At 51.6% G+C, this 22690-nt stretch overlaps 2 protein-coding genes and 1 long non-coding RNA gene across 4 annotated transcripts in view; 1 reads left to right on the plus strand and 2 right to left on the minus strand.

Moving 5' to 3' along the window:
• Window positions 1-1180: 1180 nt before the first annotated feature.
• VPS37D (VPS37D subunit of ESCRT-I) lies at window positions 1181-12451 on the minus strand. Its single transcript, XM_081843985.1, has 4 exons — window positions 12253-12451; window positions 7891-8062; window positions 4992-5074; window positions 1181-4050 (listed from the first exon to the last, which is right to left on the minus strand). The coding sequence occupies exons 1-4, from the start codon at window positions 12379-12381 to the stop codon at window positions 3553-3555; spliced, it is 882 nt and encodes a 293-aa protein (XP_081700111.1). The 5' UTR covers window positions 12382-12451; the 3' UTR covers window positions 1181-3552.
• A 2121-nt stretch (window positions 12452-14572) lies between these two features.
• On the minus strand, window positions 14573-17062 carry LOC309331559. The gene is made up of 3 exons (XR_014151894.1): window positions 16820-17062; window positions 15114-15158; window positions 14573-14905 (listed from the first exon to the last, which is right to left on the minus strand). It is a non-coding gene; the product is annotated as an uncharacterized lncRNA (long non-coding RNA).
• Window positions 17063-17118: 56 nt separating this feature from the next.
• Window positions 17119-22690, plus strand: part of LOC309331532 (septin-4-like) — a 52155-nt gene continuing 46583 nt past the window's right edge. The window contains exon 1 of one of the 2 annotated variants that reach the window (XR_014151886.1): window positions 17119-19985. The gene's annotated coding sequence lies outside the window, so the exon portion shown is untranslated. Of the gene's footprint in view, window positions 20006-22690 lie in introns of both variants that reach the window. The other variant, XR_014151887.1, reaches the window with a different exon arrangement.

Raw genomic sequence — 22690 nt, forward strand, 5'->3', positions numbered from 1 at the left:
GCGAAAAATACGGCATGTCGTCAGCCATCCATCACAACAGCTGAAGAGACTTTTCAGGTTCAGGAGTAGTCTGCCTCTGAGTTGCAGTTGTCCCACTGGAAATGACCAATGGGGAATTTTGTTGTGGGCCTCCCAAAGGCATCTGATTGGCTGCTAGTGGAAACAGAACGCTGAACACTGTGGACTTTCAGCCTGATCCAGCAGGGCTCTGGACTAGCAGGTTTCAGAGAGCCAGCCTGTAAAACCAGGGTGGAGGGCGAACATCTGTGGCCTTCCTATGGGTGTTGTTAGACTCCCACCAGGCCTAGACAACATAGCCATTGGCCAGGGATGAAGGGAGATGAAGTCTAACAACACAGGAACATAAGAAGAGGCTGCTGGATCAGGCCATTGGCCCTTCTATCCCAGCAGCCTTTGATTTTAGAGGGGCCAACTAGATGCCTATGGAAAACCTGCAAGCAGGACCTGAGAGCCTCTCCTGGGATTTCCAGTAATCGGTATTTAGAAGCATTCCTGGCCCTCTAACTGCGGAAGCCCTAACTAGCCATAATGGTTAGTAGTCATCAATGGTCCTCCTCCTCCATCATGAATTTGTCTAATGCTCTTTTAAAGCCATCTAGGCTGCTGGCCATCACTGCAGCAGGGAGTTCCACAGTTCAACCTTGCACTGCACAAAAAAGGACTTTCTTTTATCAGTCCTGACACTTCCAGCATTCAAGATCAGGGGCCACCATAACTACTGCAAAGCCAGGAAGGGGGCCCCTCTGGAGTGCCATGATATAAGCCTGTCAACCTGGTGCCCCCTAGATTAGCATCTAGCAGCCAGCATGACCAGTAGTCAGGGACGATGATGATGGGAGCCGGCGTCTGGCTCTGTCTGGAGGGCTACAGGCTCCCTATTCTGGTCCCTTCCAACTCTCCCATTCTATGATTCCATTTCCTACCAATAATTCAGCCCCCCCCTTTATTTTTGCAAACTGGCTTTGCTTCTGCCAAATTCCACCAAGCTTGACATTTAGGATTCAGACCTCATCAAACACTGTAAACCGCTTCAAGGTTTTCCTTACAATCAAGCGGAGGATAAGTTTTATGCAAATTAAATCGGCGTTTCACTTCAGCTCCCTGGAATATGCCCTCTAGAGTGGGGGGTGGTTGTTTCAGATGGTCCTGAATCACAACCCCTCCAGGAACTGGATTTTGCAGCCGTTCCTTGCAGAGGGAAAATAGGTGGTTGTAATGACTCTGTGATTGAAGAACCTGGCGACTGCAGCAGTGAGGGGGGTCAGGGATCATACAGTGTAGAAGGAAGACTAGGCTGGCCAGGGGTTCATTTGAACCGGAGTAATCTAGCAAGGCAAAGCAACTGGGTGTGCTTTCAGCTCTGGGACCTGTGGAATGCTGACAGTGCCTCTGAGAGTGTGCAGAGTGCATTCCCTTCATCATAGCTGCTGTGCCATGCTCCTGCCTGGGTTCAAGCAAAGAAAGAAGGTTCCTCCAGCTCAGCTGACAGCTGCTTTCTTCCTCTCACTGTCCCAGACCTCCTGGCTCCCTAAATGAGGGGCTGGTTTCTCAGCGCTGGATTGGAGGATCTGCCCTGGTACACAATCCCTCCTGCTACACAATCACCCCAGCAACCAGCTAGAGGTGGAGGGCGCTGCCGTCATCCTCTCCCAAAGTGGGATCAGTCACAGGGACGTCATGCCCCATGGAAGAGGGGAGAAGCCGTCCCCTGCCTGAGCACGCTCCCCACAGTCAACTCCCACCGCTGTACCTTTCTCACCAGCTCACCCAGGGACACCCCAAATGCTCTTTCTACACCAGGGATGGCACAGTCAGAGGCGCGACAGCTGCACTCATCCTTACCCATCCCAGCTGTCTGTCTTCAGACGACAGGGCATGTCCCATCTGCAAGAGCTGAAATAAAAATCTCACCGACAGTCAACAAAAAGTGGGGACCTTTTGACAGCTGAACGCAAATTTCAAGATTTGTTTCGCTCTTTTTAAAAACGTTTTTCGAGACACTTCATACAAACTGCTCATGCAGAGAAGCGGCAGGCAGCCTCATCTGCTGGCAGGTCAGAATACTGCTTTCTGGTTCCCTCGGCAATGACTGAATGACTCACTTGTACCAGCTCCTGAGGAGGCTGAACAAGAGAAGAAAACCGGGCCAGTGACTCATTCAGAGACACAGAAACCACCTCTTCCATGAGGGAGCACTTGAGACTCTCTGGATTTTTTTTTTTAAAAAAACACAAATAAGTTTTCCGGTTCAATCCTCCTTCTCGCTGCAGCCTCCCCCCCGATCCTGACAATTCAAATTTTTGCAAGCACATTCAAGTTAAAACGGCTCAAAAATACATCCTCACCTGGCCCGCCCCGCCCCAGTTTTGTGTGTGTGTGTGTGTCACTCAGCCCTACATCTTCTGGAAAGACAAATTCCACCCCGCCCCCCACCCCAGACCCTGGCTGAGCCCCACACCCCATACCCTGTTGAATCCGTGTATGCTGGTTCCACAAACCCATCCTCTAGCCGTGGCCTAACTTTGGGCTTCATGTCCTACCCTGTGCTTCGCAACCTCAGCCCTTGCCCCCCAACCCCCCAAATTAGCCCTCCCAGTTCTACTTCAGAAGCCGCCCTACCCCCCTCACTCCCAACATACAAATTATTGTGAGGAGGCGAGGGGGAGAAGGAGAATTCAGCTTCTGGCTCCAAAAAAAACAACAACACACCCCGCCAACAGAATATCTGCCTGTGCCCAACTCCCTTCACCCCAATCCCAAATGTGCTCTACTCTACCCCTTTTCTTGGTCTTTCTCTCTGGCTTCCAAAATGGAGACACTTGTGCTATATAGGGGAAGTTCTGTTTGTGGGCTGGGTCTGGAGGTCAGGCGTTCCCACCCAGAGTCAGCCGCCTCAAAGCAGGATGGGGGGCAGCCTGCAAGCCTCTCTCTCTCTCAGGGGTGCCAAATGGAATAAAATATTGGGGGGCTCAGGTAAACCCCGCCCCGCATAATTGATCACAAGACGCGGCACACGCACACCATTTAAATGGCAATGCCTATCAACTTTGGGGGGCCCCCTCAAATATTTTATGGGGACGACGACGAAGGGACCTCGGCCCCTGAGAGTTGGCTCCTATGCTCTTTCTGGCATCGAATGGGTGCAGAATGGTCATAGGGTCCCCCCACAAAAAAGGAGAGGGGTGGAGCTAAATATAGACTTTCCCTTATTTCTAAATGATGGGGGAGGGCAGCCCCCCTCCCCGGCCCTCCGGCACCTATACTTACAATAACGTTTGATAGCCCCAGCCGGCCAGGCAGCCCCAAGAGATGGGAGACAGAGAAAGCACCGAGCGTCTAAATCATATAGGACACCCCCCTGTAGCTGCCATAGTCCTGCCCCACCCCAACGCCCCAGCTCTGGGCAAGTCTGGGCGGGCAGAGTGGTTGGCAGGTCGGGGGGGGGGTGCTGGCGGCGCCGCGCCCCGGACCCTGGCCCGTCTCGTCTCGCGACGGAGGCTCCGGTAAAAACGGTCCGTCAGCTGCAGTCGGCTACCGGTGTGGCGGCTCCTTCTTCTTCTGCTGGGGAGGCAGGTGGGCCTGCGCCAGGTGGATGTGTCCAATCAGGCTCAAGGGCGAGCTCACAAAGGGAGCGGCAGGGTGCGAGGTGGCCAGGGCCGGCAGGCAGCACTTTTGGGGGCCGGTCCCCACCGGGATGGGGAGCACGGCCTCCGAGGGGATGAGGAACGCTGGCGCCAAGCGCAGCTGGAAGACCTTGGGGGGCGGCCCGTTTGGTGCTGGAGGAGGGGCTTGGGCCGAAGTCGGTGGTGGAGGCGGCGCTGGCACTGGGAGGGCGGGGGAGACGGCGGGCGGCTCCTCACTGCCAGGGCTGGGCTTGTCCTTGGCCTTCTCCAGTTTCTCCAGTTTGAGGGCACTCTGCAGCTTCTCCAGCTGGGTGCGGCGCAGGTGGGAGAGCATTCGGGCGTGCTGGAAAGACTCCACAAAGGTCTCCACGGGGAGGTCCCAGCAGAGAAACTGCTCCATCTGCTCCTGGAAATAAACAGGGCAGGGGGAGGAAGGAATGGGAGAATTCAAGCAAGCCTCTGGAGGGCCTTCCACCCCTCTCGCCCCCTCCTTGAAGCGGGTTGGACTAGATGACCCTCTGACCCCCTTTATGAAATTAAAGTGAAGAGGGAAAAGTGAAACCTGCAGGGCCCAATTTATACAGAGAGGTCAGGGACAGGGAACCCTGTTCAGCCCAGAGCCACGTTCCCTTCTTGGAAACCTTCATGTGCAAGTGGTGGGCGGAGCCAGGACCAAAAGTGGATGGGACAACGAACGCAAATCTTATACAGTGGTACCTCGGAAGTCGAGCAGAATCCGCTCTGCAAGTCCATTTGACTTCCAAAACGTTCAGAAACCAAAGTGCGGCTCCTGCAGCCAATCTGAAGCTGCGGAAGTCAGACATTCAGGTTCCAAAGAATGTTTGCAAACCGTAACGCTCACTTCCGGGTTTGTGGCGTTCAGGAGCCAAAACGTTCAACTCGCAAGGTGTTCGGGATCAAAGGTACGACTGTACTGCTATTTTAGGTTGCAAACTGTCCTGAGATCAACAGGTGAAGGGTGCTATACAAATTTAATTAAAAAATAAATGATAAACCTCTGCAGGGGAGGTTGTTTTTGCAAACCTTCTCACACACACCCCCATCTGTGCTGCGATCCCTGCACTGTTCTATGGTTCTGCGATCTCAGCCATCAGGGTTAAAGGGAATTGCCCACTGTGGCAAAAACACCCAAGGAGCTTCCTCTTCCTCTCGCAGAACTCAGCAGGGAGGATGAGGCTGAGCAGAAAACTTGGCTTACTGGGCTCTGGTGCCCCAGCTGATGGACTCCCTGACGACCCTACAACACAGTTTTGTGGGGCCAGCGGCCATATGCACTTCAGTGCAGGTGTTTCCCCTCACTACTAGCCCCCCATTATGGCAACTCACCTCCACCTTGGCCTCCACGCCGTCCAGCTCAGCTTGCAGCCTGCTCACTGCATTCTCGGGGGTCCACTTGGCCATACAGGCCCCTGCCAGGCAAAAAAGCAGCCTCAGTCGCAGACACTCCTTCCCTAGTGCCCTCACTCTTCCCTCCCACGAAGCAGGGTTTAATCCCAAGGTGCCATCGGGGCTTCACCTTGCTTCTCCATCCTGCTCTAGGAAACGGAACATTAGTCCGGGTCAGCAAAACAACAGGTGATCTACCATCGTGGTAAGTTCTTTGTCCTCATGGTTTTTAATGTTTGATGTTTTACTGTGTGAGATGTTTCAATTTGTTGGGAGCTGCCAGAGTGGCTGGGGCAACCCAGTCAGATGACTGGCATACAAATAATAAAAGATAATGATGAATACAAGCTGCCTTTACAGTGTTGAACTCACTGGTCCATCTACCTCTGGGCTGTCTGCTCTGATGGGCAGCTGCCATCCAGGATTTCAGAAAGGCATCTCTCCCAGCCTGCTACCTGGAGACATCAGGGATTGACCCCCTGGCAGCCTTCCTGGGGAAGAGGGATTGTGAAACCATGCTGGGAATTGTAGCTCTGGGAGGGGAATAGGGGCCTCCTAACTGTTCTCAGCACCCTAAACAAACAACACTTCCCAGAATTCTTTGGGGCAAACCATGACTGTTCAAAGTGGTACTGTATCATAGTCTACTAAATGTATGGGGTGAATCTGGCCATAGTCCCAAACTTCTGGAGGACACCAGGTTGGCAAAAGTTTACTGTACAGAACTAGTGGGATGGGCAAGTTGCTAGTCCTGAATAAATTGCTTTGTTTTGATGTTTTCCCACCCTCCTCCTTAAATTGCATTGTAGTTTCTGTTGTGACATAAGGGCTTGCAAATTGCTTTTGGAAGATTCCTTTCCTGACCAGGGACTGCCTGAACACTTACATCCCAACTTGTTCACTGAGATTATCTGCAGGACCATCACTGGCCATTCCCCAGGTTGGTGATGCTTGTTTGACAACAACGAGAAACCGAACCTTTGGTGTCCTGTGGAACTCTCTGCTGTTAGAGATTCAGTAGGCGCCTTCTGTGCCGGCATTTAAACACTTGCTGGAAACTATTCTATTCTGCCAATACTTTGCAGGCAATTGTAAATACATCCTTCCTCATTGGTTGACTGCTGTCTGATTTTAACCTTTTAATGCTTTTATTGTTGAACACTGCTTTGATTGTGTCTGCTTTTTTTAATTAAAAAATGATATATAGTGGTAAATAAATGCAGTTTCTCAAATGAACAAATAAAAGGGGAAGGTTCCTGGAGGGGTGACCTCAATGCCCCATCATTCCGGTCCAAAAGTGACTCCACACAAGCAATTGGGTCTCATGCAGCTGTGCTAATGGGAATCACAGGCTCCCTAAGCATCCCTGTAGGATGTGTTGGGGGCTAGTGGTCCACAGCCCAATCCAGACTGCCAGATGTGTGCATACATACAGGGGTGCTTAATGCCATTTTTGTCTCTTTCACACTTTAAGCCAAAAGAATAGCTGTCTTGTAAAAGTATGGGGCTCTCCTGCTAAGCCACACTGCATACACCAGACTTCCCCAAACAGATATTTTGGATCCCAAGTCGCTTCTGCTCTCTGCAGCTGGGATGGATATCAATATTTATGATTACCTATTAAACGTTGAGGGTTGTTTTGTTTTTGTTTTAAAGTGACTTAAGGCAATAAAAAACCCCACACACGATAAAACCAGCCCAGGACAAAACACAGAGAAAAACGTGTTCATCTTTTTAAAATGCAAGGATAAAACATCCCACCCACTGAAGGAGGCCACAGAGAATTCACAGCCAAAAGGTCAGGCAGAAAAGAAATGCTTTGTGTATGTTGAGGCGGTGCCAGGCAAGTCTCCTGCGGAGATCTTTGCACAAGTGGGGAGCCACCACCAAAAAGGTCCTTTTGGTCCTTGAGGTTTATGGTTTTAGGAACCGCCTTAATTTTATGGTTGAATGTTGTTTTTAATTGTTTTTAATACTGCATATTAATACTTGGGACCTTAGGGTGATGGGTGGGCAATTAACAACAACAGGAAGCCTCTATCCTAGAGAATCGCCATGGAATGGTGGGTGGGGGAGTAGGAAGAGGCTATGACATGCTATTCTAGGATGCCAGCGTGGCTCAAGGATAAGGTCACGGGGTCAGGAGCATCCCAGAAGCTGAGATTTCAGGGCACAAAGCTGAGACATAGGGTGATATCACAGGGGGCGGCCCCTGGTGGTTCTTCCTCTGTGCTCCGTCCTACCACAGCCCTGGAGATGGAGGTTAATTGGGAGAGGGGAGGAGGAAGGGCAGGAGGGCAGAGTCCCACCCTAGAGAATCTAAGCAATAATTTGCAGCCAGCTTCCCGTTCCACCTGGGCCAGACCAACCTGCAGACTTCAGGTGAGCCCTGGAGGTCTGGCAGCCCTGCTCATGGGACACACCAGTCCGACAAAGCCCAGCCTGGAGCTCAACTCAAATTCCTACCCTTTGGAACTCCCTGCCTATTAACATCACTCTTTCCCCTGCTAAATACACTTTTTGTTTAAACGAGCCTGGTCAGTTGTTTACAGTGTTGGTGTGTTTTTAGTTTGTTGCTGGTTTTATTTTAATTTTAATGTCTTAGTGGTTTTTTTACTAATAATCTCAGAGTTTTACTCTTTTTGCAAACAGCTCTAAGGTTTTCCACAAAGAGGCGGTTTAGAAGCATTAGGAAATAAACAGCAAATAAGTCACAAAAGCATGTGCAGAATTCCCCTTCCGCGCAGAGAGCCACAGCTGGCAGACAACCGGAATGAGGGGTCAGGCGAGGCTCAAGGAAAGATGGCTGCCAGGCTTGGATATGGGGGAGGGGGCTCACCCAGACGCTGCTGCTTGTCCCGGCATGTCTCCCGCAGTTCCCTCAGCTCCTGGTACTTGATGGCCAGAGAGGCCTTGCCGTTCTCCAGCCGTGGTTGCAGTGCCAGGTTCTGCTTGGCCAAGGCGTAGTTGGAGGCCAGGCGCCTCTCCCGTTCCAGCTGCAAGTTCTGGAACTGCAATAGACAGACACAGCGTTAAACTGTGGAACTCCCTCCCACAGGAAGATGCAGGGGCTGGCCACCAACTTGGATGGCTTTAAAAGAGGACTGGATAAATTCACAGAGGAGAATATAGCTATCGATGGCTATTTGACAGGATGGCTTATGCTCTGCCTCCACGGTTGGAGGAATAATATTTTAGGGTAGGTGGGTGAGGCTGAGTTTGGTTGTTTCAGCTACTAGTCTAGTTGGTGTGCAGGATGGGGGAAGCCATACAGAGGCTCTTCTCTCAGTCCTGCCAGACTCACAGGCACGCTTGGTGGGGATGGGGGAGGGGGTCTTGTCCAGGCACCCCCCAAACTTGGCCCCCCAGATGTTTTGGGACTACAGTTCCCATCATCCCTGACCACTGGTCCTGTTAGCTAGGGATGATGGGAGTTGTAGTCCCAAAACAGCTGGAGGGCCAAGTTTGGGGGTGCCTGGTCTTGTCAGTGTCTGCCCCCAGACTGAGGAACTCCCTCCCTAGAGAAACCAAACTCACTCACTCCTTGTTGCCCTTCTGCCAGCAGGTGACAACGGCTTCATTACAACAGGCTTTTTGGGAACCAGCTGTTTTTAAAGAAAAGGGCTTTTAAATAGTGCCACATCTGTAGTTTAATAGATCTGTTTTTATATTGTTTTATTAGAGCTTAATTACTTTTTAACTATCATCTTTTATATGATTTTAGCCTTCTGTGCTTTATCCGTCTTGTTTTAATTTGTGTAAGCTGCCTTGACTCCCTGTCTGGGAAAAAGGCAGGATATAAATATAACAAACAACAACAACAACAACAAAGGATTGGCCTCGCAATCCTCTGCAATATGTGGCTTGACTAACTTGCTTGAGCTACCTGTTTGCTCACCAGGAACCTTTTCTGCAGCTCAGCCACCCTCTGTTTCTTGCAAATGGTGCAACTGTTTGGTCCATGAGGCAGGGACCTCTTCTCAAAGTGCCAGGCACACTGATGGTGTTCTGTTATTGATATTAAATTGATGGACTGGTTTTTAAACTTATTAAAAGCTTTTGTGCCATAAACAGCTCCTATCTGGAGCAGAATGCAGTCTTTAATGGCAGATAAACACAGTCTGCAGACGTCAAGTAGGTTTTTGTAATATGCTGGCGACCAAAACAATTCAAAGTTGGAGGAAACAAGGGCGTCCATTTACAGACAGGGAGAGCCAAGCTCTAGAGCAGTGGAGCCACCAGTACAAAGGCCCCGCTTCATAACAGAGAGCCCACAGGGGGGTGGGTGGGGGAGAGGATGGATGGAGGAGTAAACCAATAAACTTAATTATAAAGCAACAGGAAGAAAAACCATGCAGTATGGCTAAAACTGTGAACAGAGAGGATTTATATCTAACACCCATGAACTCACTTGGTGGTGCCTTTGGGTAAACAATCACCACTCAGCCTCAGTTTTCCCATCTGCAATATGGGGATAAGAAGCAAGCTGCAACTTTACAAGGATAACCGGAGAGAATGTCTCTATGCCACAAGGCAACTAAAGTTTAGATTCTGAACTGCTGACTATCACAATTGTCACAGGCAATGACAACATCTCTCCTCAGAGCAAGTTCCCAGCTCTCTCCTGTCCTTGCCCAAGCTATGAACATTTTGGGATCTTTAAGGCTCCCGTTTCTGAAACTTTAAGCTCTCATGGCTCAGGCAAGCAACAGTGGCTTCTGAGCCCCTGTGTGGAAGAAACCAGATACATGTGCTTAGCAGACACAAGAAGAGGCCTGGATTGGGCCAAAGGGGGCCCATTTGGCTCAGCATCCCATTCTCACAGTGACCAACCAGATGCCCTGATGGGAAGCCCGGAAGCAAGAGCCCTCTCCCCTCTTGCCATTTCCAGCAACAGAGTTTCCAACTCTGGAGGCACAGCATAGCCCCACCATGGCGAGTAGCCTTCAATAGCTTTATTATCCTCCATGAATTTGTCTAATTCTCTTTAAAAGCCACCCGAGTTGGTGGCCCCCTGTGGAAGTGAGTTCCGTAGTTTAACCACGCAATGCAGGAAGGACTTTCTCTTATCTGTCCCAAACCTCGCAACATTCACGTTCATCAGATGGACCAGAGTGGGATGCTTCTCCGCTCCACCAACCCATATCCAACAGCTAGATCCGCTCAGCGCTCTTGAGTTTGCAGCAGGGCCAATGAGAAACTGCGACGGTGCCCACCTCTGCCTAACCTGCTGCCCTGACTGAGCCTCAGAGCAAGATGGCATCTGGACTCCCCCCCCCCCCCCGCTGAAGATGCGCCTAATTCTTCCAAGATGACCCACTGCACAGAGCAACATTCTTTAAGCAATTCTCAAATAGCATTGCAAGTAGGATGCCTGCTACAAGGCTTTGTTTAGGTCCCCCCCCCCAACAACCAGGGTGGGCAGACAGGGCCTTGCATCACCCACCCCAATTTTAATCCTGGCTAAATGTCCACACGATGTGGAATCCTTTCTACACCCGTGCCCCATTTGGGGGCATCTCTGGGGCATTGAGTGGGGCGGAGTTGTGGGACCACACAGGGATGGTCCCGGGGTCCTCTGAAACCCTTGTGGGGCACCCTACAGAGAAACAGTTATTCCAGAGCAATTAACCCAGGACAAACCCAGGAAACAGGGTGTGTGTGTGTGTGTGTGTGTGTGTGGGGGGGGGGGATCTCCTGCTTCCCAGGGTCGTGAGGCGAAGGTGCCTTTCTGAGATAAACAGACCCGACGTATTCTTGGGAGAATGGACAGCAACAGCAGTCTGTGACGTGTCTGGGTGGGGGTGGGGGTGGACACAAAATTGAGTGGGCCTGTAAAGGTTTTGGGGAGCCAGAATTAGGAGGCGGGGGGTGGGATTCCTGGAACGGGGAGGAGGCTAGTTAGATTTAGTAGGGGTTGGCCAAAAACAAAAAGAGGATGTCCTTTGTTTCCATGGCTCTCTGTCGGAAAGGCAAAACCCTACGCCATCCGTGATCCAAATGTATGAAAGGCTCTGGCAATTATTTGGCAAGCCCACCCACCCACCCTGTACACAATACAGACAGCAACACCCACCCACCCTCCAAAAATAAAATAAAAATAAATCCTCTGGCTGATTCAGGGAGCCTTGGATGGATCCCAAACTCCCTTCCTAAGGGTGCAGAAAAACAAAACAGACAGGGGTGTGCGGGGAGGGTGCGTGGGTTTGCGATTATGAGCATTGGGGCTGGTTTTGGAGGGGAGGGAGGGGGCACTCCAGGATGGAGGCTCCCCACCCACCCAAACAAAGCATCCAGGCCCTTGCAGCCTCCCTCACACACACACACACCTCGACCCTCAACTGGTATCGCCAGTGGCATAGAGATAACAAAGAAGGAGCCTTTGCAAAAACTGCTGCAAGGGGGCGGTTAATTTTGGGGGGAGGGGGGGTCCAAGTGACAGGTGTCTGGGGAAGCAGCAGAATATTAAAATCACCATGCAAAAGGGCTCGGTAGCATCTATTTTGGTAGGGGGTGGGTGGGTAACTGAGGAAGTGGGGTGCCAAGGAAACAGCAGCTATGCTCACATTTGTTTGGGGTGTCCTGGTAAGAGCTTTGAAGGTAAGTGGGGGGCATTATGGTCCCCCCCCAAGACAGCTGTTTGGATGGGGGGTGAGATAGAGAGGAACATCGGCCAGGTTGGGAGGCAGTCAGGGAGCGGCTGGTTTGCCCCACAGGATTGCACATTTGGGGGGCATGAGCATGGGGTGTTTTGGGGGGGTCATAGCCACAAGCCTCTGTGGAAAGGCCGTCAGTGGTGCTGCTGGACACCGTCTCTGGGCACCAAGCACAGGCCTGGCTGGATTGGCACTGTGCCCCCCCATGCCATGCCCCCCTCATCAACGGGCACCCTCTCTGCAATAGGGTTTTGGGGTGTGTGGCACGGCCCCAGAGGAGGGCAGTAGCAGGCCTGACGGGGGTATCGCTGCCCCTTTGTGTGCTGTGGGTGTTTTAATTGGCCGGGGGGGGGGATTAGATGGATGGCGGGGTGGGGTGGGGGTCGGTTACATGTTTGGACCGGGAGGGGGCTGAGATGTGCATCCCGATGCATGCCATCCAAGCGATGCGTGCAAAAAAGAGGCAGGATGCGGCCCCCCCGTTCCACCTCTGCCTACCAGGGGCCCGATCCTCTCCTCCTCGGGGGTCCCGATCCTGGGCTTACCTTCCTGCTCAGCTTGACGATGCGCTCCAGCCACGTCTCGTCCCGCATGAGGGCGCGGAGCTGCGCGGTGCTGAGCGCCCCGAAGCCCAGGTCCACCGCCGAGCCCCGCGGGCCCCGATCGCGCTCCATGGTGGGGACGGCCGAGCCGACGGAGCAGCAGCAGCGGCGGCCGCACCTGGAGGCGCGCGATCCTCCACCTGCACCTGCAGCGCCGCCGCGGGCCGCCAGGGGGCGCCCTCGGCCGCGCCGACGCTCTTAAAGGGGACGCCGACGACGCTTTCCCGGTATGGAAAAAAGGCGGTGGGCGCGGCAGGAGGAAGAAGGGGCGGGCGGGGGAGGGAGGGAGAGCTTTAAAGCAGCCCCCCTCCTCGCAAAACAGCGGGAAGGGGCGGGGGTCGCCTAAAGGGGACGGGTCCTTTGCTGCCTTGGTATCTTAAGTAGGAGATTCTGAGCATGTTAAGAGTGCTTTCTCTCAGCCTCCCAGCGGGTGAGCAAGCAGAAGGGGGCGGGGCTCCTGCTGCCTTGGCGTCTGAAGTGAGATCAGTAGTGTCATTTAACAAAACTGTATATCCTCTCCGAGCATCTGATCACATCTCAACAAGGAGGAGCTTCTGACCACCCTAAGGGTGCCTTTCCGTCCTCCTTCCATGGGGGAAAGCAGGGAAAAGGGGGCGGGGCTCCTGCTGCTTTGACAAAATGAGCTTTTGAGCATGTCAAGTGTGCTTTCTCTCAACTCCTCCCAAAACACCGAGGACTGGTGGGTCACTGTGGAAATAGGATTCTGGGCTCGATAGATTGGCCTTTTGGCTTCATCCGGCTACACGGCTCCTCTTGTGACCTCTTTGGAGAAAACAATAATCCTGCAAAAATGAAGACTAGGAACTGAGTTGTAGCTCGGAGGCCAGAAGGTAAAGGTAAAGGGACCCCTCACCATTAGGTCCAGTCGTGACCGACTCTGGGGTTATGGCACTCATCTCGCTTTACCGGCCGAGGGAGCCGGCGTGCAGCTTCTGGGTCATGTGGCCAGCATGACTAAGCTGCTTCTGGCGAACCAGAGCAGCGCACGGAAACGCCGTTTACCTTCCCGCCAGAGTGGTACCTATTTATCTACTTGCACTTTGACATGCTTTTGAACTACTAGGTTGGCAGGAGCAGGGACCGAGCAATGGGAGCTCACGCCGTCAAGGGGATTCGAACCGCCGACCTTCTGATCGGCAAGCCCTAGGCTCTGTGGTTTAACCCACAGTGCCAGCCACGTCCCTCGGTGGCCAGAAGCTCAACCCCAATTCCTCCCTGTAGCTGCAAGATGGAGCAGCCTCTCAGGGTCGTTGTAAGGAGGATTACAGTGAGCATTTGTTGGACGTTAATACTTGAGCGACAGGATGCTGGACTTTTGGCTTGACCTAGCTGGTGTTATCAGGTTCTAGGTGATGTGAGATTAGAGGTGGGAGGGCACTTGTGAGCAGGGCTTTTTAGTGGTTGCACCCTGGTGATGAAAGAGAATAACTGTATGCTTAGCGATAAAGCACTGGGCTACTCTCAGGGCCTTCAGATCAAAGCCCCATCTCTCTCAGGGCCTTCAGATCAAAGCCCCACAGACTCTCTTTTCAGCCTTGGCCCAACCAGAGTTAGTTTCCTGGGGTTAGAAGAAGCTCACGCTTGTGTGTTCATACCTTGATCTCGCACCCCTCAAGAGCAACGTCTGAATGTGTGCACCTTAATCTTCTTGCTGCCCCAGCCCTCTGGGGCCCACATCCCAGCAGTAGGTGTGGTCAGAAGTAGCCGTGGCTACTTAACACTCCTTAGGCATGCCAGTGGTGCATTTACACATTCATACCACAATCACACCAGTTCCTGCATTGCAGAGGGTTGGACTGGATGACCCTTTAGGTTCCCTCCACTTCTACAATTCTACGATTCTACACAGAGGGGGACACACACTCAGTCGGGGCAGGATTTGTGAGATAGTTTGTAAAAGAGACAGGAGGAAAGCTTTTTTTTTTTTTTTTTGGTATTTGATCTTGATCTTTATTATTTATTATGTTCCATTATATCCTGCCTTCTTCCCAGATTGCGACTCAAGGCGGCTTACACAAATTTAAGCAACCGGGGTGGGGGGTGGGGATACAAAAAGCTAAAAGCATGTAGGTAATTGTTTAAAAGTAATTAAACGCTAATAGATTTAATGCAATGTAGAAAGCAAATCTATTAAAATACAGCTAATAAAAACAGTTCAAAATCTAACAAAATTTATATTCTGCTTACTAGGACAAAAGGCCTCTCAGTGGTTTTCAATGCAGTCTAAAATAGTCATTTAAAAAACAACAACATTAAAAGCAAATTACATTTTAAAATTTACAAACAAAACTAATGTTTTGTTGTTTTTGGAAAAAAAAACACCTCATAGCAGTTTAAATTCAAATGTACACTTTCCTGTGGTGATATTGGGGCCTGAATGGGCCAGCCAGCCTTGGGGTAAACAGTCTCCACAGAAAAGTCTTGGACTTGTGCTGATCTTGCTTGAAGATTCCCATCATCGCCTGATGCTCAGCTCTTGTGAGGGCGCCTCCTGCTGGTTAAGAGCAATGTCAGCAATGTCAGAAGCTGTGGTGGCTGGCTAGGTGAAAGCCAGGGATCCAACCAGTGAGTGGCGCTAGATTAACATAGTAAAATGATAAATAAATCAATAAACAAACAAATAAATGATAAGACCGTCTCCAGGTGTTTGCAGTAAATCTTCTTTAAACATCAATGATGGTATTCTACTAAGTATTGAACTTTGCTGGTCTCGGCTTTTAATTTGGCTGTGGACTTTTAAAAAGGGGTTTTAAAAAAATTATTATTTAAGGATGGTTTCCTACCGTGCATCTTCATTTGTTCTTGGATGCTTTTTCTTTCTTGTGAAACTTAGTTTTTCACTTTTTCTATTTTTTTTTAAAAAAAGAATAATAATGGCTGGTCTCCAATTGAGTTCTACTCGGAGCGGATTCACTGGAATTAACAACATGATAAACTTAGGTCTTTTAATTTGAATGGGTTTACTCTGAGTAGAACTTAGTAGGTTACAACTTCATAATAGTAATAATATTACTATAAAATTACTAATAATATGCAGTCGGTCAATGAGCAATTAACACACAGATTCAATTCACACATGTATAGTGGGAATAACTGCATTGCCCAGTTCGCAGGGTTGTTGTGAGAAAAAAGCACAGATTGTGAAGCCTGGGGTTTAGGAGGGTGCTTTCTCCACCTGCCAGGCCACCTAAGTGCTTCCATCGTTTTGCCACAGAAAGTGTAGGGAAATGCAGCTACAGTGCCTTTTTGGTGGTGACCCCATCTCTTTGGAACACTTTCCAGGAACCTGGCAAATGGAGACTGTGATTCCCGCACTGCAGGGGTTGGACTAGATGACCCTGTTGGTCCCAGCTCTACAATTCAATGATTCTAAGGCATTTATCTTAAATGTTACCAGTAGTTTGGGCTGAATCTCTGTTAGCTTTGCTCTCTTCCTATAGTATGGGGAAACAATTTTTTTTCCGTCTGAGGGCCACATTCCCCTCTGGGCAACCTCCCGAGGGCCACCTGCCAGTGGTGGGTGTGGCCAGAGGAAAAATGGGTGGAGCAGCAAAGGCAAAATTTACCTTTGTATAGTAGGCTAGTGTCTACACACCCACAGACAGTCCTCCATCCAGACGAAAAAAGAGTAAGAACAGAATTCAAGGATGCATTCCAGCCAGGCAAAAGCAGGTCCATTGAGGGGTTTGGGTTGGGGATCACTCTGAGGGCCAAACATAAAGGCCTGGAGGGCCACATTCAGCCATCGGGCATAAGGTTCACCACCCCTGTTCTAGTGCATGGACCGGTGTTGTTCAAAACTGGCATCTTTTTAAAGGTTGTGCTTTAGTTATTGCCATCTTAGAATCATAGGGCCTCTACAATGCAGGGTAAAAGCCATGGTTTTCCCAGTAGTGATGTATGGAAGTGAGAGCTGGACCATAAAGAAGGCTGATCGCCGAAGAATTGATGCTTTTGAATTATGGTGCTGGAGGAGACTCTTGAGAGTCCCGTGGACTGCAAGAAGAATCAAACCATTCTGAAGGAAAACAGCCCTGAGTGCTCCCTGGAAGGACAGATCCTGAAGCTGAGGCTCCAATACTTTGGCCACCTCATGAGAAGGGAAGACTCCCTGGAAAAGACCCTGATGTTGGGAAAGATGGAGGGCACAAGGAGAAGGGGACGACAGAGAACGAGATGGTTGGACAGTGTTCTCGAAGCTACCAGCATGAGTTTGACCAAACTGCGGGAGGCAGTGGAAGACAGGAGTGCCTGGCGTGCTCAGGTCCATGGGGTCACGAAGAGTCGGACACGACTAAACGACTAAACAACAACAACACCACCACAATGCAGGGATCACACGTAAAGCATCCATGACAGATGGCCATCCAGCCTCTGCATAAAAACCTCCAAGGAAGGAGAAGTCTGCCACCTTTCAAAGGCGTCTGTTCAACTGTCTCTAAGCTCTGGAACAGTCACTGCTATTTTTCTATTAAAAGAGGGAACTCACCATGAACGCCATCCTGGCAATGGTGCCCACCTGAGAGGAGCCAGAACTCAGTTCCGGTGAGTCCTGGTTGAAAAAAAGCCCTGGGAACAGAGTTATTTTACAGTTGTTCAGACCTGCAGGGAAATTTCATCATTTTGGACCTGGGGATGCAGGGCCAACATTGCAGGGTCAGAGAGATGCAGTGCTTTGAAGGGCCGTGCATAGGAGAGGAGGCCGTGGCTTCTAGGCAGGTCCTCAGGGTTGTGTCTGATGACATCACAGTCCAGCAGGATGACATCACGGCTTTGTGATCTTGCCAGGACCCTGCCGAGCTGAGGAAATGGAGGGGCCCTTGAAGATGCTCCCAGAACAACCAGGTGCTTTATGGAGGGCCCAAGATCACCTGTGCTTAGCACTGCCGGCAGGGCTTGTGCCCCAACGGAGGAGGACCAGGGGAAGCCAGCGGCGCCATGGGCTCCAATGAGAAGGGGTCGCCCGCCAGGATGGTTCTGCCTGTTCCAGCCAACGTAGCCCAAGAGCCCCGCCAGGGCTCTCCCCGGCGAAGCAGAGAGACCCAGAGGAACATGTCCCCTCGACAAGAAGGAGCCTCCGGCACCCGGTCCCATCGAGGGAGCAGCCCTCAGAGAGCCAGTGAGTTTCTGAGAAGCTCCTCGCCCCCCAGAGGGAGCGATGCAGGCCAGAGCTCCTCCCCTCGGCGAGGAAGTGAACTGTCCCAGAATGCATTGCCCCAGAGGGGGAGCGTCAGCGAGGCTCCCCGGAGACTGTCCGTTCCGCCAGCTGCCTCTTCACGGAAGGGAAGCGAGGTCTCCCAGGGCACCCTTTCTCAGAGGGGGGCCGAGGAACCCCGAAGGCCGTCTGCTCCAAGAGGGCCAAACTACCCCGTTCCGGGCCCTTCTCTGCGGAGAGGGAGTGGGGTCTCCGAGAATTCGTTCTACCAACAACCGGGTGACCTTCCGCGGAACAATTCTCCCTACAGAGGAAGCGACGCTTTCTGGAGCAGGACCTCCTCGCCAAAAGGGGGCGAACTTCCAGCTGGGACCTCATCCCGCCGAGCGAGCGAGCTCTCCCAGGGGCCTGCCTTGAGGTCAGGGTGTCAGGAAGAAAACGAGCTCTCCTTCGGGGGTCCTCCGCAGAGAGGGAGGACGTCCATCCGGAACATCTCCCCTCAGCCGGTGGTGGACTACCGGTGCGGCAAGTGTTCCATCCAGCCGGGGCAGCTCACCATGACGAACAGCCAGATGCTGATGGCGATGCAACAGAGCCTCAATTCGCAACGGGAGGAAATCTACCAGAGGTCCCGGGCTGCATCCAGAATAGGGAGAACCCAAGTAGACAACAGATGCATCCCCATCTCCCCAAATCCAAGTGACTTGCCCCAGGTGACAACCCAGAGCTATCTGAGGCCTATGGCGAGTCCCAAGGAGGATTCTGCACGAGTAAATCCCCCAAAGAGGGAATCCTTTCAGGTGCCCAAGGCGTTTCCTCAGCTGGCACTGGAATTGGGACCACAGGACACCTGCCAGCCACCTCGGAAACTCATCCGCAAACACGTCCCCAACCCCAAGGACGAGTGGACCCAGACGGAGCCGGCCTACAAGGTCTCCGTTTTCCCAAAGAGTGACTCTCCTCAAGCAGAGGTGTGGTTGGCCCTTCCTCTCTCCACAGAGGCCGAAGCAAGGAGGAGCTCTCTTGAACCACACTCTGAACCCACCCGCCGGAAGAGCTCTCCTCCCAGGGAGCCAGACATGAGGCGGGTCACCCCTGAACCGCCCCCTGAACCCACCCGCCGGAAGAGCTCTCCTCCCAGGGAGCCAGACATGAGGCGGGCCACCCCTGAACCGCCCCCTGAACCCACCCGCCGAAGGAGCTCTCCTCCCAGGGAGCCAGATGCAAGGCGAGCCACCCATGAGCCCCCTCAAGAACCCACCCACCGGAAGAGCTCTCCTCCCAGGGAGCCAGATCCGAGGCGGGGCACCCTTGAACCACCCCCTGAACCCACCCGCCGAAGGAGCTCTCCTCCCAGGGAGCTAGATGCGAAGCGGACCTCCCTCCAGGCAAGGTCTGAACCAATCCAGGCCATCTACAGGCCTTCCCTCCACCCTGTTTATGAATCTGAGTATCGCTGCCCAATCCACCAGGAGATGGAGGATGCTTGGAAGCGGGCTCTCTCCCCAGGGCATGAGCCACCTGGCCAGCAACCCTTTTCCACCGCCGAACAGAGAAAAAGTTCCCTCCAAGCCCGGCTCGAACCAGCCCCAAGGGGATCCGTCCCTCAGGAGCCTGAGGCAAGAAGGGTCTCCTTGCTGAAAGATGTTGAAGCCAAGAGGACCTCCCTCCAAACAGTCCCCAAATCCACCATTCGTGTGCCCCCCTGGCCTGACTCTCTGCCGCAAGAATTCCAGCCTGTCTACAGACCTGCTTCTCATCCAGAAAGCGAATCTGAGTACAGGTGCCCTTTTCATAAAGAAATGGAGGCAGCCCTCAGTCGGTCCGCCCCCCCAGGGACTGATATTCCACACAGGGGCTCCCTCGTCAGGGAGACCCCACAGCACGGGAGCCTTGGGCTGGCTTGGACCCAGTCAGAGCCTGGCCTTGATGCCCATCAGGTTCCGAGAGGTTCTCTTCAGCCCACCACCGCCACTATAGCAAGACCCAGGCCCTTGTCGGATCCAGAGGCCACCGTGAACTGGGGACTCTTGCCTCCAAGGCCCTTAAGCAAGTTTGGGCCTCAGTCAACTTGGTGGCCTTTGCTCCAGCCAGGCCCCAGCCCTCCCACCCTGGATGTGATGGACAGGCACCTCAGCCTACCAGCTCCAGACTTTGGAGAGAAGCGTCCCAGCTCAGCTCTGGATTTGAGGGAGAAGCCCTGCAGCCTGCCAGCTCCAGATTTGAGGGAGAAGCCTTGTTCCAGCTTAGCTCCAGACTTGAGGGAGATGCTAAGCAGCCCACCAGCTCCGGACCCAGCAAAGGTTGCGGTGGCTTTTCCTGGGGAGGAAGCCTTGGGTTTGCCGCAGGATGCCATTTCCACCTCGAGCCAAGACCTGCCAAGACAGACAGCGCGTTTTGAAGAGCCGCCTGCCCACCTGGACCAGAGGCTGCAGTGTGTGGGCCCCAGCAGTGAGGCCGATGACCTCATCAACCTGCGACGAGGGAAGGATCCCCTGAGGTTTAGTGCTTTCTTTGTGGGTATGTTGCAGGAGTCTGTTGGGCTGCATCTCGTGCCACCAGGCTGGGCCCCCCCCTTGAGGAGGGCAGAGGAGGCTGCGCTCATCAGAGGCAAGGTGGATTTGCAAAGATGAAATACAAAGCCCCCCTCCACCCCATTAGTTTCATAATAATAATAATAATAATAATAATAATAATAATAATAATATAAATAAATAAATAAATAAATAAATAAATAACATGAAATCAGCTTTAACTGTGATTACTGCATTGTAAGGGGTTGGATTAGATCAGTGTTTCCCAACTTTGGGCATTCAGCTGTTTTTGAACTACAATTCCCATCATCCCTGACCACTGGTCTTGCTAGCTAGGGATGATGGGAGTTGTAGTCCAAAAACAGCTGGAGGCCCAAGGTTGGGAAACACTGGATTAGATAACCCTTTGTGTCCCTGCCAGTTCTGCAAATCTATGATTACCTGTTTGCATGTGGAAGGTCCTGCGTTCCATTCCTGGTGTCCCCAGTTAGGTAGGTTTCTTTGCCTGAAACTCTGAAGAGGTGGTGCTGCTGCCAGTCAGAGTGGCCAGTGCTGAGCTAGGCAGGGCTGGACACAGTAGTGCAGTCATCAGACCTGGTGAGGGCTGGTCCAATACATTTTGCCACCTGAGGCAAAGGACAAGATAACACCTGCCCCAATTCGACAATCTGACTGGACTCACAAATGACTCTTATTTCGACAACATCCCCAACTGTGCCTGAGGCAGGAGGGCAGCTTAGGGGGCGCAGGAGGAAGGGTTGCAGGACTGCTGTTTGCCACTCCTACGACACCTGCTGCCTGAGGCTGCTGCCTCACTCTGAAGAAGGATCCCACTGCCTGTCCAGTTGAGTTCCATACGCGAGTTTGGATGTTGGCACCACCTTCTCCCCACTCAGGCTCCTTTGTGAAGAAGGCAGGGTATGAATTCAGTCAACAGAAGGCCTTCGCTCAGCCCTGTGTGGAAAAATGGCTGCCCAAGGTCGCTGTCTCAACTTGCCTTATGGTAGTGCTGGCTCTCAGTCCAGTTCCTGTTCAGCTAAGGGCAAGGCAGAAAAAAATACTGAAATGTCCTTTTCAGTCTCTCTCATTCCACATTTTCACAGTTTGCATTAAAAAAACAACAACAACCCATGAAAATTCACCAGCATTTTACTGTGATTTCCTTCCAACGTACACCTTTTCGCAGTTAATATTGCATAATATACCCATTTTGGCAAAACAACTTCCCCATATCAAATGCATTTCTTGATGTCATTGTGCCGGACATATGCCTTTTAATGCATGATTTACTGCACCAAGTACATGCACTTCTGCACGTGTCGCTTGGATGGAGAAATGCATTGCAAATTTCGGAGAAATGCAAATTTTGTAAGATGAACTGTTTTTTGGTAGGCATGTTGATTTGGGAAGTGCGAATCAGGTGGCTCCACCTTAAAATGAGGAAAGGATGGGATTTCTCCACCTCTCCCGAGCACAGCCCCTACATACTGTACTCACTTAGGTCAGCTGAGACAGGGTCACAGGGCAGCGTAACATTAATTGGAGATGTCCTTAGGGATTGAACTGAGGACCTTCTGCATGCCAAGCAGGTTGCTTTGCCACCAGCGGCAGCTGCTGCCCATTGGGAATGGTTGTGTATGTGTGTGTAAGGCACGGAGTCTGACACTAGGGGGCGCTAGAGGCAATGGCAGGTGGGGCCAACGCATCCTTGTTTGGAGGGGCCCTGGAAGAGACAAGAGGGGAAGATTACTGTTGTTGCTGTTGCTGCTTTTATTACTTATTTATTTTGTAAAAACAAAACTAAACCCTCAAGGCAGTTTACAAACAGAATACAGTGGTACCTTGGTTCTCAAACTTAATCCGTTCCAGAAGTCCGTTCCAAAACCAAAGCGTTCCAAAACCAAGGCACACTGTCCCATAGAAAGTAATGCAAAATGGGTTAATCCATTCCAGATTTTTAAAAACAACCCCTAAAACAGCAATTTAACATGAATTTCTAATGAGACCATTGATCCATAAAATGAAAACAATAAACAATGTACTGCAGTCACACAACCAATCAATCAGTAGCTGAACTGGGTTCCACACAGTCACAAAAAGGAGCCGCAAAAACAAAAAACGCTGAGACAAACCTTGGCGTAACACTCAAAACAGAAGTGTGGCACTCAAATTAGAAGCGTAACACTCAAAACGAAGCATGTTCAGTTTCCAAAAAAAGTTCGCAAACCGGAACACTTACTTCCGGGTTTGCAGTGTTTGGGTTCCAAGTTGTTTGAGTACCAAGGCATTTCAAAACCAAGGGACCACTGTAAAGCAATAAAATTATCAGTGAAACCAACTCCTTAAAACATTTTAAAAGAATCAAAACCAGCAATAAACCAAAAACAGATCAAAACGTCCATCAGCATTCTACCTGCCTGGGTAAGCTTGCCTAAACTAAAACGCTTTTAGCAGGCACCAAAAAGAGGAGAGTACTGGCGCCCCCTGATGTCAGAAGGCAGGAAGTTCCAGAAAATAGACGCTGCCCCGCTAAAAGGTCAATTTCCCTACATCCCACCAGCCCCAGGGGCCAGCATGCCCAAAGTTTGGGGGTGAATTGGCATCTGACAATATCTTGGGGAGCCCCCACATATATCCCTCTCCCAAACCCTCATGCAAGCCGCTGGCTCTG

The sequence above is a fragment of the Podarcis erhardii genome (assembly GCF_964252035.2).
Source record: "Podarcis erhardii genome assembly, chromosome: 16".
Lineage (NCBI taxonomy): Eukaryota > Metazoa > Chordata > Lepidosauria > Squamata > Lacertidae > Podarcis > Podarcis erhardii.

Bases quoted from the DNA above. Each gene is read 5' to 3' on its own strand.
- VPS37D (XM_081843985.1), bottom strand. From the start codon at position 12,381: ATGGAGCGCGATCGGGGCCCGCGGGGCTCGGCGGTGGACCTGGGCTTC. The intron at 8,063-12,252 runs GTAAGCCCAGGA...TGTCTATTGCAG, and splicing joins TCGTCAAGCTGAGCAGGAAG to TTCCAGAACTTGCAGCTGGA. The intron at 5,075-7,890 runs GTGAGCCCCCTC...TTTGCCTGGCAG, and splicing joins GGACAAGCAGCAGCGTCTGG to GGGCCTGTATGGCCAAGTGG.